This window comes from Mirounga leonina, unplaced genomic scaffold, assembly GCF_011800145.1.
Source record: "Mirounga leonina isolate KUSES-001 unplaced genomic scaffold, KU_Mleo_1.0 Mir_151, whole genome shotgun sequence".
Classification (NCBI taxonomy): domain Eukaryota; kingdom Metazoa; phylum Chordata; class Mammalia; order Carnivora; family Phocidae; genus Mirounga; species Mirounga leonina.
In genome coordinates, this window is record NW_023270377.1 from 60,821,377 (window position 1) to 60,837,477 (window position 16,101).

Genomic DNA, 16,101 nt, shown 5'->3' on the forward strand with positions numbered 1-16,101 from the left:
ACGAACCACAAGGCCCTTTACAGTATGACCCCTAATTACTTTTCCAGTCTTATCTCTCATCACTCAAGCACCACATTTCATTAAATGTTCTGGCACTCAGCAGATGTTCCAATAAGACCTTGTGTATACCTCATAACACTTAACACATATACTGCAACTATCTATTTATTCTATTTCACGCAATGCATAGTAAACCCCTGGAAGGAAGGAATGTGTCTTATTCACTGTTGAATCCCCAATGTCTATCACAGTATCTGGAACACTGTAGACACTGAGTAAAATATTTGTTGAATGAATGATTGGAGATGTGTGAAGAATGCATAATGTGCCTAAGGAACTATTAATTAGCTTATTAATGCTGAATTGATGAAAGCTAAAGCTAAAGCAACAGGCAATCCCAGATCATGAAGTACCTTAACTACCATTCAGAGAAGAGTGAACTTTACCCCATCGGGAAGAATTCAGTAAAGTATTTTTAAGCCAACGACATATGTCATCAGATTTACATTTTAGAAAGATCAATGTAGTGAATAAATTAGACTTGGAGTAAGGAAGCTGATAAGAAAGCAACTGCAATAGTCAAGATAAGAGATGAAGGCATATACAAAAAGAAGAATAATGAAAGTAGAATATAGTCAAGTGAGATTTAAGAGACAGAGTAAGTAGAATTTACTAAGTGACTGAATATGAGAGGAAAGGATACGAAGGGAAAAGCAGGAATCCACTGCTTCTGAGGTAGGAACTGGGAAATAGAGAAGGCCATGCTTTTAAGAAGCTGAGCTGAGAAAAACAGAAAAACTGCAGCTACAGGGGAATGCAAAGTCAAGGGAAGAAATTCATAATGACAGGGACCTGAGCATCTTTATGAATTGAAAAGAAAGGACAGAACAGGCAGAAAAACTGAAGATATAGAAGAAAAAGAGGTTACTTATAATAGATCAAGGCCCCTGAGGTGAAGAGGAGAAAGGAATACTAGATAGAGCATCAACAGAAAAATTATTCCTGAACAGAAGAAGGAATACTACCTCAAAGAGTAGAAAAGAAAGGATTGGTTGGGATGCAGACTCATTTATCAGGGAATAAATAAGCAAAGTAAGAAGCTAAGCTTAGTATGTGACAGAAAGCCACAGTTTTCTTGGTGACAAAGGAGGAGAGAGAATCTGATGAGAGGAAAGGGATCTTGGAGTTTAGGTGAAGAACCTGGGATAGGGGAGGCAAAGGTTTGGAATAGCTACTGAAGACACTAGGAGAAGAAACTGATAAAAGATAGGTAAATGAATTGATAAGTAATATCTACAGTTGGTGACCCTAGTCTAAGCCACTATTATACAGGAAACCACAAATTTACAGATATACCACTTCACTTAGTTTTATGACTTTTCTGGCAGGGCTAGCTGCCTGGGTCTCAAATCAAGGCAGGAGGATTAAATGAATGCTATTCAGAGCAGAATAGACATAGTACAAAAAAGTGAGTCTAAGGAAGAACTAACGCTAGGAAAAATGCAAAGGATTAAAGGACTAGAGATCTTGATGTCAGAAACAAAACACACTAATGAGAATGAAAGTAAGAGAATCTGAAGAATAATCATATAATAAAATGATATGGTAGGATATTAAAGCTTAATATTTCAGAGCTAGAGTAACAAAGTCTAAAATTACTACCATGGATATCATTTGCTGAAGTGAAATAAAAAAGTGAAATCCCTAAAGCTGAAGAGGTCAAGGAACCACAAGGCTGCATAGTTCAAATGGCAACCGAAATCACCTAAGATGAACTGGGATTTATATGCTATAAAAATATTTAATATCTAGAAAGATATATACATCTTTAAATACAACTTACCCGTAATGATTCCATGTAAGATTTATGACAATCTATATGTAATGTGTGGCCACAGGTTTGTACATAAACACCTCCTTCCCAGCCAATTGATACTGCCAAGAGACAAGAACTCTTAAAAAAAAAAAAAAAAAGACAAAATACAATTAATTTTAAAGAAACATAAGCATATTTAAATATATCCACATAAACCTCTGAATGATTTCATATTGTTATACCAATGTGAACTTTATATTTTTGTGATATAAAGTTAACACCCGACTTGACAGTCATAAGGCAGTATCTTTAAATCTGAAATACCACAGTTTTAGCTTCCAAAAACCTAGGCTCATAATGAATGAGAGTAATTATAAATTACACTTTCTCCACCCCAAGAAAAATAAACTCTCCATATAGTTTAGTGTAAACTATTCTGCTGTTGATTATTTTACCTGTTCTATATGGTACTTAATCTCTCTGTGACATCTGACATTAACAACAACTTTCTTTTCTTTTAATTCCAGTATAGTTAACACAGTGTTATATTAGTTTCAAGTATACAGTAATAGTGATTCAACAGTTCCATACATCACCCGGTGCTTATCACAAGTGCACACCTTAATTCCCATTATCTATTTCACCCATCACCCCACCCACCTCCCCACTGGTACCTATCAGTTCATTCTCTATAGTTAAGAGTCCATTTCTTATATTGTCTCTCTCTCTCTCTTTCCTTTGCTCATTTGTTTTGTTCCTTAAATTTCACATAGGAGTGAAATCATATGGTATTTGTCTTTCTCTGACTGACTTATTTTGCTTAGCATTATACTCTCTAGCTTCATCCATGTTGTAAATGGCAACATTTCATTCTTTTTTATGGCTGGAAGGGTTAGTATCCAAAATACATGAAGAATTTATACAAATTAACACCCAAAAAACACATAATCCATTTAAAAAATGGGCAGAAGACATGAACAGACACTTCTCCCGAGAATACATCCAGATGACCAACAGACACATGAAAAGATGCTCAACATGATTCATCATCAGGTAAATGCAAATCAAAACTACAGTGAGTTATCACCTCACACCTGTCAGAATGGCTAAAATCAAAAACACAAGAAACAACGAGTGTTGGCAAGAATGTGGGAAAAAAAGGAACCCTCGTGCATTGTTGGTGGGAACGTGATAGTACAGCTGCTATGGCAAACAGTACAGAGGTTCCTCAAAAAGTTAAAAACAGAACTATCCTATGATCCAGTAACCACACTACTGGGTATATACACCCAAAATACAAAAGTCCTCATTCAAAGGGATACATGTGCCCCTATGTTTATAGAAGTATTATAATTATGGAAGCAGCCCAATTGTCCATCAATAGATGAATGGATAAAGATATGGTATATATATATATATACATATATATATACACGCACACCCACACAATGGAGTAACAACTTCTTTCTTAAAACGCCTACTTCCCCCTGGCTTCCATAATACTACTCTCTTTTGATTTTCCTCTGATCTCTTTAAACCATTTGGTTTAGGTTTCCTTTTAAGACTCTTTTTTCTTCACCTGCCCCTTCAATATTTATACTCCTCAAGGTTCTATTTTTTTGTGCTACTCTCTTCTTACTAAAACTGCTCTCCCTGAGTGATTTAATCGGTAAATTCAACTACCTTCCAAACTTGGATCGCTTGCCTCAGTGACAGATACAAATACTCAACTGCCAAGCAGAAATCTCTAGTTTGATGTCCCTCAGATAACATAAAAAAATGTGTCCTGGGGCGCCTGGGTGGCTCAGTTGGTTAAGCGTCGCACTCTTGATTTTGGCTCAGGTCATGATCTTAGGGTCCTGAGATTAAGCCCGTCAGGCTCCATGCTTAGCTGAGAGTCTACTTAAGATTCTCTCCCTCTGCCCCTTCCACTGCATGAGAGCGTGAGCTCTCTCTAAAATAAATAAATAAATAAAATCTTTTGTTTTTTCCCACAAATGTGGCATAAGTTTGTCATTTTTTTCCATGAATCTTTCTTTTCCTCTTGGTTTAAAAACTCCACAATCTATTTAGTCACCAAATCAGAAAACTAAGAGTCATTCTACATCACACTCTTTCTTTCACACCACAGTATTAGCTCCCAAACCACACAGATTCTATCTCCTAAATAACTTGTGATTTTGGCCCCTCCTCTTTGTTCCCACTACAACATTCATGTCTGTATCATTTGTTGTGGGGGAGTGGGTTCTTCAATAAATTCTTTTTTTTTTTTTTTTAAGATTTATTTATTTGAGAGAGAGAGAAACCCCATGCGTGAGCACACAGGTGGGGGGGGGGAGGGGTGGGGAGGGAATGAAGGAGAGAGAGAATCCCAAGCAGACTCCCCGCTCAGCAGGGAGCCCACATGGGGCTTGATCTCATAACTCTGAGATCATCACCTGAGCCAAAATCAAGAGCTGGTCACCTAACCGACCGAGCCACCCAGGCACCTCTTCAATAAAGTTTCTTAACTGGTCTCCCTGACTCCCTGACTCCAATTTCTTCTCTGCATAATGCATCACCCTCCATACATTTTTCTAGACTACAAATTTGGTCATAAGATAAGCCCAAAAGGTACCTTAACGTTTACAAAGGTTTAATATGCAATAAAGAAGGGACCCAGATTATATAAGCAACTACAATACCCTTTTGAAATCTGTTCTAAAAGTTAATTGCTTTTATCTCCTCTTTCTCTTATCTCTTCAACTTATTCTTCTCTCCTTCTCTAATTCCTTCCCTTTAACCTGTAAACAGGCTTAGACTTTTCCTCCTAAAATAATTTTCTTTGAATTTTCATTTGGCCTCTGTCAAACAACACTTGGGCCTGAACTTGAGTCTGGAGTAAACAGATGGCCATGCCACAGCAATATTAGGAACAAAGTCTATCATAAGTGACAGCACTTGATGAAAGATTTGAAAGCCATTAAAACTGAGTACACCTTTAAACTTTTTACATTGAAATGAAATGTTCACATTATAATGTAAGATAACCAAATAATCTTTAAACAATAGTAAACAAAATTCCAATGTTAAACCAAGACTCTTCATGAGTAACTGGAAGTTGAAAATATTACATAGTGCAAAATGCCTTCCTAGCCAATTGAAAGATGTGCAACAGCACAAATCAAATACAGCAGGTGAGCTAGCTTCTACGGTTACAAATCAGAAAAGCAACAGAGACCTGCTTATCTCTGTGTTATGCTTTGGAGCCACTTGAAGTAGCAGCAGATTTAGGTCATTTTAGAATGGTTGGCAGTCAGCTAATAAACAAGCTGCTCTCTTGGCAATGTATTATAAAAACATAATTAATCTTTCTTTTTAATAAAGGCAGCTTTCAAAACTAAAATCAGGGGGCACCTGGGTGGTGCAGTCAGTTGAGCATCTGACTCTTGGTTTCAGCTCAGGTCATGATCTGAGGGTCTTGAGATCAGGCCCCCCACATCGGGCTCCACGCTCAGCATGGAGTCTGCTTGAGACTTACCCTCTCCCTCTGCCCCTTCTCCCCTTGCGCTCTCTCTCTCAAATAAATAAATAAATCTTTAAAAAAAAAAAAAGCCAAACTAAAATCAGTACATCATTTGTCTATGTAACTGTTAGATTTCTTGTATGAATCAGACAGAATTTTTAAAAGGCAGGAAAACATTTACTAACACAAGACTAATATTTTAGAAAGACTTCAATGACGTGCCCACCACTGTGCTAAGAATTGCTTAATGCTGAATCCTCACAACCGCAATATTTATTAAAACCTTACAAAAAAGGAATGAAAAGTTTACCAAGATCACACAATTATAAATGGCAGAGCCCCAGTTCAAACCCAAGTCTACCTGACTCCAAAGCTCAGGTTCCCTCCCTACTGGGTCCTGTCTCTCATATATAATACTCCGAGTTTCAGCAGCAGTACTATCTTGCATGACTAAAATTCTACAGGTCAACTCGTAAAATGCATGCAACTGATGTGAAGAGAGCAGAGTCTACACAGTTCAATTTTGTAATCAAAATCAGTGCCTATTAATAGTAACTCTTCTGCTGTATACAGTCTGTCTGCCTACAAAACTCTGGTACTCTATACTAGAGTAATTCAGTAAAAAATCTAGTAAGCATCTACAACCCACACAGCACATGCTAGGCCCTGAGGGAACCATAAAACCAATGTAAGAACAGCCCTACACCTCTAGAGGTATACAGACCAGGGAGCAAGCCAGATATACATAAAATAACCACGATGAAAGTAAAGAAGTATTGTGTAAAAATATATACATTTAAGAATAAAATCCCACATCACTGACAGACACACAATAGAGATTCTGTTCAATTCAGATTTCAGTTCAGAGTTCTTACAAAAGAGATTTTCTTCTAGATATGAATAACTATGCCGGCTGCTTTAAGAAAGAGATACCATACTCTTTCTCTCCTTTATTAGATCTCCCCTTCCCTCAAACTTATTTTGCTCTTAAGTCCGGGTTATATTTTCATTGAATCAAGTTATTCTGCTTTTCTGTTTGGCTCTAGGATTCATCTCTACTCATCTACTCTAAAGTGATTCAAAATGACAAAATTAAAACCAGGATTATGGCAACAAAATAAAATCTAAATAAAGGTGGTAGTAAATTTCTGCAAAAGGAGAAGTTAGCACGATTTCATCATTTTCTTCAAAATGAAGATATTTATTGGTCTATGATTAATAAAGTAATATATATATGCTGCAAAAAATTCAAAGAAACAGAGAATAAAGAAAAAAGTGTGAAAATGTGTACATGTTCATATGTATGCACACACACACACATAGAGGCTTCTTTTTACAAATAATAATAACTTCATTTTAAAGCCTCTGAAAATCTATGGAAGCATGGTCCTCATTACCTAACCCAAACTGCCTTATAAGGCCTACCTAACCTGAGCCCTTTGAAAAGGCTAGCCTGAATATTAAAAACTTCACTATACATTTATACTGACCTTTATAATGTGTAAAGTGATCTAAAGAAATTTTTTACCTGGTAGGTGACTGTATGAAAGACCACATGAGCCCTATTTTATAGCTGAGGAAATTGAATCCTAGACTTTATCTGGCAAGCTTACATTGCTAAGACCAAGCCCCAGTTTGCTCACCTGGAACTCTTTCTACTCTACACAATGCCTCCCTAACTAGAGCCATCATCTCCTCCAGAACCCGCCAGAACTCTTCTCCTCAGTCCAGACTACTGAACCACATTCTATTCTGATGTTCGTCATTACTAGGTCAGTTATTGTTTATTCTAATTAAGTATTTTGTCTTCCACCTCTCCTATTAATTTCTTCCATTTAATCCAGTGCATTAAAGGCAAAAAGAATTATATCTGGAAATCTATCAAGATATTCATCTCATATAGCTAACTAAAAATATTTCCCTATGTATTTTAACTATTTTAAGTTCTTATTACATGTGTACTTAATTCAAGATACAGCAGATCCAAAAAACAACAACAGGTAAAAGGAAACCCTGTTTGATAATCCACTGAGAAAATATTAAAAATGGTACAGAAATTTTACAAGGAAGTTAACAGTGCAAGTGCTACTAAATAAATAAAGTTGATCTTCCAAGACTTAGAACACCTGAGTGCTATTAGATAGAACCCCTAAGTGCAAAGAGCTGGGAAAAAAACTACCAAGCTCACAAGAAACCACAGAAGTCATGAATTAAATCTGCCCCTACTTTATATTTTAAATCTTTTTTTTTTTTTTTAGATTTTTATTTATTTATTCATGAGAGACAGAGAGAGAGAGAGAGAAGCAGGCTCCCAAGGAGCAGGGAGCCCGATGCGGGACTCGATCCCAGGACCCTGGGATCATGACCTGAGCCGAAGGCAGACGCTTAACCATCTGAGCCACCCAGGCGCCCCCCTACTTTATATTTTAAAAACATCATCATAATAAAATATCAAAGCACATTTCTAAATCTTATTGTATATCTTTAAATGAAGGTAAAAGAAGGAGGCAAAATCTTCATAAAATATTCATGCCAAATCTAAAAGTTTTTATAGAGTGAATACTTATCATTCCATTGAACTGAATGTGTATATTTCACAATAAACAACATTTAAAACATAGGTATAACATTTATAATCTGAAATTTTTATTTATTAACAGATTTCCATTTCTTTACTATCCATATATTAACTTTTTTCTAATAAACTTCAATATTCCAAATCAGAATGACATTTGATAGAAGAAAAAATATAAAATTCTAGAGAGAAGTAACCATCAATTTTACAGACAGAAATACTATATGATCAAAGGGTACTTACATCCTTAAAATAACGCTGTAATAATGAAAGTCTCACATCATGAACTGCTGCACATGTATCCCAAGGGTAAATCTGCTCCTCTTCAGTGATAGGCAATTTTTTTGGCTCAATGTTGTCACGGCACTGCCCCAAAACTACATTAACAATAAAAATAAGAGCTCATTAAATAACCAAACTGATTCAACATGATTCACCAGAAGTTGTTATTTATCACACAAGCTACCCTAATTTTCCTACTATTAGAATATTTTTTAAAGACCCCCAAAAAGTGATATTCTAGTTTCTTCTACAGAGTAAATAAAATATGACCAGGGTGCCTGGGTGGCTCAGTTGGTTAAGCCACCAGTTGGTTAAGTTAATTGGTTAAACCAATTCTTGGTTTCAGCTCAGGTCATGATCTCAGGGTTGTGAGACTGAGCCAACGTCATGTTCCACGCTTAGTGTGGAGTTTGCTTGAGATTCTCTCTCTTTCTCTCTCCCTGTCCCTCTGCCCCTCCCCACCTATCAAATAATTTTTTTTAAAGTATGACAATATTTGGTTTTTTGAAATAACACTAAAATATTAGTATGATATTTGGGTGTATGGATGGATGGATGATCAACTGATCAATGGAGGATGAAGGTTTTCAAAATTTGTCCACTGAAAAAGCCTAGAAGTTATGATTCTCCAGTATCAATAAACTTCATTTCTAAATATACTACTTCTCACTAAAAAGAAACAGAGATCCTTGGAGAAAAACTGCACCCAGGGTTGGGGAAAAGTTCAAGGGGAGCCTGGAATGTAATAAAGAGCAAGAAGGTATTCAAACACAGAGGGGCCACATCATGAGGACCTGCAGGAGTTCTGATGGCCAAATTCGAGATAATTTGAGTATTGAAAAGAATAATAGTAACAGATAACACATGTATTGATTCAGGCAAGAAACATCAAGTAAAAGGGTGAAGTGTCAGAGTCTCAATGTATCATCCTAGAGATTACCTACCACCATAACCAAGCGATCAAACTTGGTTGGCATCACCAATAATGAGACAAACTGTCACTATGAGCCTCCTAATGTGATGGAATGGGAAGGAACGTCATTTATATAATGTCACTGTCAAAAATGTTTAACTTAAACCTAATAAGGAAATAATCACATGAATCCAGAAAATGAAATATTCTACAGAACAAGTGACATAGGCTCTTCAAAATGTTAAAAAAGGGCCTAGAGAAACTATTTTAGATTCAAGGAAACTAACAAGAAATGACAACTAAAGGGTGCCTGGGTGGCTCAGTCTATTAAGTGTCTGCCTTTGGCTCAGGTCATGTTCCCAGGGTCCTAGGATCAAGTGCCACACTGGGCTCCCTGCTCAGCAGAGCGTCTGCTTCTCCCTCTGACTCTCCCCTCCTCCCGTCCCTGGCCTGTGCTCTCTCTCTCTCTCTCAAATAAATAAATAAAATCTTAAAAAAAAAAAAATGACAACTAAATGCAATGCATGATCTTTTTCTTGAATCAAGAAAATGTCTGTTATAAAAAATATTATCAGGAGAATGTGAACATATTAGATTTTAATATTAAATTTCTTAGGTATAATAATATAGAAGAATATCCTTGTTCTTAGGAGATACATTCTTAAGTATTAGAAATAAAACATGCCATCCGCCATTTTCTTCTAAAAAGTATGTGTGCGTGTATAGATAAGAAAGGGAAAGAAAAACAAACATGGCAATATGTTAACAATTGTTGAGTGCAGGTAAAGAGTATTCTGTAGATATAAAACTTTCAAAATGAAAAGTTGGGAAAAGAGGTATATAGCAAGAGGGGAAAAAATAATACTAAGATTTTATAATTGTAAAACATCAAAGCACAAAAAAAGGGAGGGGGGATATAAACATACAGTGCCATACATTACTATAAGACTCAGTAAGCATGGGAAGACCATTTTTCAGGAAGGAATATCAGGTATATGAATGTGGGCCCTAAGTTCTGAAGAGATTTACAGCAGCAGCAGAAAGAAGAAATAGAAGCAGAGAGATGCTAGGAACTAAAATAAAATTAGCTATCATGTATAATCCTCTTAATACATTGCTGGATTTGGCTTGCTAAGATTTTGTTGAGGATTTCTGCATCTATATTCCTAAGAGATACTAGGTCTATCATTTTCTTTTCTTATGACGTTTTTATGTGGCTTTGGTAAGTAAGGCTGTTAATATAGAATGAGTTAGGAAATATTCCCTCTTTTTTTTTTTCTTTTTTTTTCTTTTTTTTTTAAGTTTGAGAAGGACTGATGTTAATTCTTTAAATGTTTGGTAGCATCGTGAGTGAAGCTTTCTGGTCCTGCGCCTTTATTTGTTGAGAAGTTTCTGATTACTGATTCACTCTCTTTAACTGTTTAATGCCTGTTCAAACTTTGTTTCTTCTTGAGTCAGTTTTGGTAGTTTGTGTTTCTAGGAATTTATCCATTTCATCTAGGATATCAAATTCATTGACATAAAATTGTTCATAATATTCTTTTATAGTCTTATTTCTCTAAGGACTGTGGTGATGTTCACACTTTCATTTCTGGTTTTAGTGATTTGTGTGTTTTTTAATTCTTGGCCAGTCAAGTTGTAAAACTGTCAATTTTGATGATATTTTCTTTTTCTTTTTTTTTTTTTTTAAAGATTTTATTTATTTGACAGAGAGAGACACAGCGAGAGAGGGGAACACAAGCAGGGGGAGTGGGAGAGGGAGAAGCAGGCTCCCGGCCGAGCAGGGAGCCCAATGCGGGGCTCGATCCCAGGACCCTGGAATCAGGACCTGAGCCAAAGGCAGACGCTTAACGACTGAGCCACCCAGGCGCCCCTTGATGATGTTTTCAAGAAACCAACTTTTGCTGACTCTTTCTACGGCTTTCCTATCCTCTATTTCATTTATCTATGCTCTAATCCTTATTATTTCTTTCCATCTGCTAGCTTTGGGTTTAGCTTGCTTTTTTTTCTCTAGTTCCTTAAAGTGTAAAGTTAGGTTACTGATTTGGAATCTTTGTTTTTAATGTAAACATTTACAGCTATAAATTTCCTTCTGTGCACTATTTTCCCATAGGTTTGTTTGTTTGTTTTGTAGTTTTTTTTTAATTTTATTATATTATGTTAATCACCATACATTACATCATTAGCTTTTGATGTAATGTTCCATGATTCATTATTTGCATATAACATCCAGTGCTCCATGCAGAACGTGCCCTCTTTAATACCCATCACCAGGCTAACCCATCCTCCCACCCCCCTCCCCTCTAGAACCCTCAGTTTGTTTCTCAGAGTCCATAGTCTCTCATGGTTTGTCTCCCCTATTTTCCCATAGGTTTTGGTATGTTGTGTTTTCTTTTCATTTATTTCAAAGTATCTTCTAATTTCACTTGTAATCTCTTCTTGGACCCAGTAGTTGTTTAAGAATGTATTATTTTAATTTCCACCTATTTGGAATTTTACAGTTTTCCTTCTGTTACTGATTTCTAGTTTCATTCCATTGTGATCAAAGAGGATACTCTGGATGATTTCAATCTTTTTAAATATATTACGACTTCTTTTGTGACCTAATACATAATCTATCTTGGAGAATGTTCCATGTAAATTGAGAAAAATGTGTATTCTACTCTTATTGGATAAAGCGTTCTATGTAAGTTGGTTAGATCTAACTGTTTTATACTGTTGTTAAAATGGTTTGTTTTTGTTTAATTTAGAGAGGGAGGGAGAGAGAGGTAGGGGGAAAAGGCAGAGGAAGGAGGGAGAAAGAGATTCCCAAGCAGGCTCCACACTCAGTATGAGCCCAACATGGGTCTCAATCTCACAGCCCTGAGATCCCACAACCCTGAGATCATGACCTGAGCCAAAATCAAGAGTTAGGATGCTTAAACGACTGAGCCACCCAGGTACTGCTGAAGTGTTTTCTTTTTTTGATCTTCTGTTTAGTTGTTCTATCCATTATTTAAGATGGGGCACTGAAGTCTCAACTATTATTATAGAACTACTTCTCCCTCTAATTCTATCAATTTTTGCTTCATATATTTTGGGTTTTTGCTGTTTGGTTTTTTTAAGATTATTTATCTATTTTGAGAGAGAGAGAGAGCACGAGAAGGAGGGGCAGAGGGAGAGGGAAAGAGAATCCCAGATTCTGCACTGAGCACAGAGCCTGACAAGGGGCTCAATTTCACAACCCTGAGATCATGACCTAAGATCACGACCTAAGCCAAAACCAAGAGTCAGATGCTTAACCGACTGCACCACCCAGGTGCCCCTCTTTTGTATGTATTACACCTTTAAAAAAAAAAAAAAGACTTTATTTATTTGAGAGAGAGACAGAGAGAATAAGCAAGGGCAGTGCAGAGGGAGAGGGAGAAGCAGACTCCCAGCTGAGTGGCAGAGGCTCAATCCCAGACTCTGAGATTATGACCTAAGCCAAAGTCAGACACTTAACCAACTGAGCCACCCAGGCACCCCTGGTATGTATTATATTTATAACTGTTATATCTTCTTGATGGAGTGACTCATTTATCAATATATAATATCCTTTTTGCTCTTGTGACAATGTTTTGCTTAAAACCTATTGTGTCTGATATTAGCATAGCCATCCCAGCTCTCTGTTGTTTCTATTTGCATGGAATACTTTTTCTCATCCATTTTCAACCTTTCTGTGTCTGGATCTAAAATGTCTCCTATAGACAGCATATTCATGTTTTTTAGTCTATTCTGTCAGTCTCTTTTAATTGGAGAGTTTAATGCATTTATATTTCAAATAATTACTGATTTAGAAGGACTTAATTCTGCTTTTTGCTTTTTATTTCTGTATGTTCCTCAATTTGTTTATTACCACTTTCTATTGTGATTAACTGAATATTCTAGTTTACCATATTGATTCCCCTTCTCATTTCTTTTCTTTTTTAGTTTTTTCTTAGTTATCCATTAACTTTCTAACAGTCAAGTTGGAAACATTAATATCAACTTCCAATAGTATACAAAAATTCTGCTCCTTTACAGCTCCATCTCCCCTCCTTGCCCTTCATGTTTTCAATCTGACTCTCTGCATTTTTCTATAAGAACATTGATATTTGGCTTAAAAATCTCAATCTGCAGGTCTTCCCAGATTCAGTTCCTTCTTATTACATGTTTTTTGTTTATTATGTATGTTTTTTAAAGCACTAAGACTAAAACACTGACTTTCTTAAGTTTTTCAAAGACTGTGGTTATTAATAAAATGTAAAAGATTATATAACATTGTATTCAATGGACAACTGAAGCTCCCCAAGTCAATAATATTTACAACAGGCATTCTGCACAATAGTGAGACAACACGTAAAGCAATACCTTTAGAACTTTATAGAACTGCTATAAAGGCCCTTAACTTCTTAACTTAAGCAGTGTTTTGAAGGGTTCCTAATCAAGAGTCTATAATTCAGCACAACTCAAACATTAGACTAAAGGGAGAAATCACGGGACTTTTCTTCAATGCATGGTTTCAAGTCAGGCCAGTAAAGGATCAGTGGCTATAAAAAAGGTCTAGAGCAATAAGCACAACTAGCGCCCAGATTGTGGTCTCTAAATACCATTTCCCAATAAAAGAAACTAAGGCTTCTTAGAGAAATGGCTGGTTTCTGGGCCAGAAATATCAAGATATAACTTGACATGCCAGAAAATATAAACTCCCAAGTCTATAAGTTTTGTGTCAAAAGAACTGAGGAAGTAACTTGAAGAGGCTCCCACTGAACAAAGATGTAAGAATGTGATCATCAACAAGAAACTAACTGCAACAGATCATCAGATCATAATGATACAAAAAGTACTAATTAATTATTTGGGGAAGGTGCTAAAGAACCACTACCTCAATACTTTGAGCACTACTAAATAAAGGGAAAGAATATGGTATTTATCCTGTCTTTCATGTATAATTTATACATCTGAGTAACCAAAATAGTTGATGAAGTAAAATATCTTTTACAGAAGTATTTCAGGTAATAAACAAACAAAAAATGAAAGATTTGTGATCTCTGATGAACTGATGAATCTAGGCAATAATCATCATTCACCGTTGTATCTCAAACAGACAGAAAACAGAGTGGACAGAGGAACAAGTTAAACATCATGGGGATATATTCAGCAAAATCCGAAATGTTCTTCAACAATCTAATTTCTTCAAAAAAGTATAATGTATGGGAGTAGGAGGGCCCCTACTTGGGAGAAGGGAGGAGGAAGAGGGGAGATGAAAAGGGAACTAATTAAAAGACTACAAGGAGACCCCTAACTATAAATCAATCAAATAAACAAGAAACAACTGGGGAATTTTGAACACTGACTAGGTATTTTACTATACTGAGGAACTAATTTAATTATGAGTGACTGTGGTTGTGTTTAAAAAACAAGAACTTTCTTTTTAACTGAAACAGTGAAATATGTATACATGAAGTGAAATGATGTCTGGAATGTGCTTCATTATAATTTGGGGCATGGTGGGAAATAAATAAGATTAGCCCAAGTTAGTGACTATTGAAGACTGATGGAGACATGGAAGTTCATTTCACTTGTCTCTTTACTTCATTATGTGGTTAAAATACTCCATATTCATATTCACCATGATCAAGTGGGATTTATTCCTGGGCTGCAAGGGTGGTTCAATATCTACAAAACAGTCAATGTGATATGCCACATTAATAAAAGAAAGGATAACCATATGATTCTCTCAATAGATACAGAAAAAGCACCTGACAAAATACAGCATCCATTCTTGATAAAAACCCTCAACTAAATAGGGATAGAGGGAACATACCTAAATATCATAAAGGCCATATATGAAAAAGCCACTGCTAATATCCTCAATGGGGAAAAACTGAGAGCTTTTCCTCTACAATCAGGAACAAAACAGCAATGTCCACTCTCTCCATTGTTATTTAACATAGTACTGAAAGTCCTAGCCTCAGCAATAAGACAACAAAAAGAAATAAGAGGCATCCAAACAGGCAGGGAAGAAATCAAACTTTCACTATTGGCAGATGACATGATACTCTATGTAGAAAACCCGAAAGACTTCACCAAAAAATTGCCAGAACTGAAACACGAATTTAGCAAAGTTGCAGGATACAAAATCAACATACAGAAATCCGTTGCATTTGCGTACACCAATAATGAAGCAGCAGAAAGAGAAATCAAGGAATCGATCCCAATATAATTGCACCAAAAACCATAACCTACCTAGGAATAAACCTAACCAAAGAGGTAAAAGATCTGTACTCTGAACAATATAGAACACTTATGAAAAAAATTGAAGAGGACACAAAGAAATGAAAAAAACATTCCATGCTCATGGATTGGAAGAACAAATAATGTTAAAATGTCTATACTACCCAAAGCAGTCTACATATTTAATACAATCCCTATCAAAATATCAACAGCACTTTTCACATACCTAGAAAAAAATCCTAAAATTTGTATGGAACCACAAAAGACCCCAAATAGCCAAAGCAATCTTTAAAAAGAAAAGCAAAGCTGGAGGCATCACAATTCCGGACTTCCAGCTCTATTACAAAGCTGTCATCATCAAGACAGTATGGTACTGGCACAAAAACAGACACATAGATCAATAGAACAGAATAGAAAACCCAGAAATGGACCCATAACTATATAGTCAACTAATCTTTGACAAAGCAGGAAAGAACACCCAATGGAAAAAAGTCTTTTCAACAAATGGTGTTGGAAAAGCTGAAGAGCAACATGCAAAAGAATGAAACTGGACCACTTTCTTACACCGTCCATAAAAATAAATTCAAAATAGATTAAAGACCTAAATGTGAGACCTGAAACCATAAAAATCCTAGAGGAAAACACAGGCAGTAATCTCTTCAACATCAGCTGTAGCAACTTCTTACTAGACATATCTCCTATGGCAAGTGAAACAAAAGCAAAAATGACCTCAACAATATAAAAAGCTTCTGGATAGCAAAGGAACCAATCAA

The 16,101-nt window shown here is 36.0% G+C and overlaps 1 protein-coding gene across 8 annotated transcripts in view; it reads right to left on the reverse strand.

Annotated features, from left to right (window-relative positions):
* UBR3 (ubiquitin protein ligase E3 component n-recognin 3) overlaps positions 1-16,101 on the reverse strand; it is a 226,711-nt gene that overhangs the window by 88,720 nt on the left and 121,890 nt on the right. For all 8 annotated transcript variants that reach the window (XM_035007806.1, XM_035007803.1, XM_035007802.1 and 5 more), the window contains 2 exons: positions 8,140-8,273; positions 1,844-1,954 (listed from right to left, as the gene is read on the reverse strand). In XM_035007806.1, coding sequence (XP_034863697.1) covers positions 1,844-1,954; positions 8,140-8,273 — 245 coding nt within the window. The remainder of the gene's footprint in view (positions 1-1,843; positions 1,955-8,139; positions 8,274-16,101) is intronic.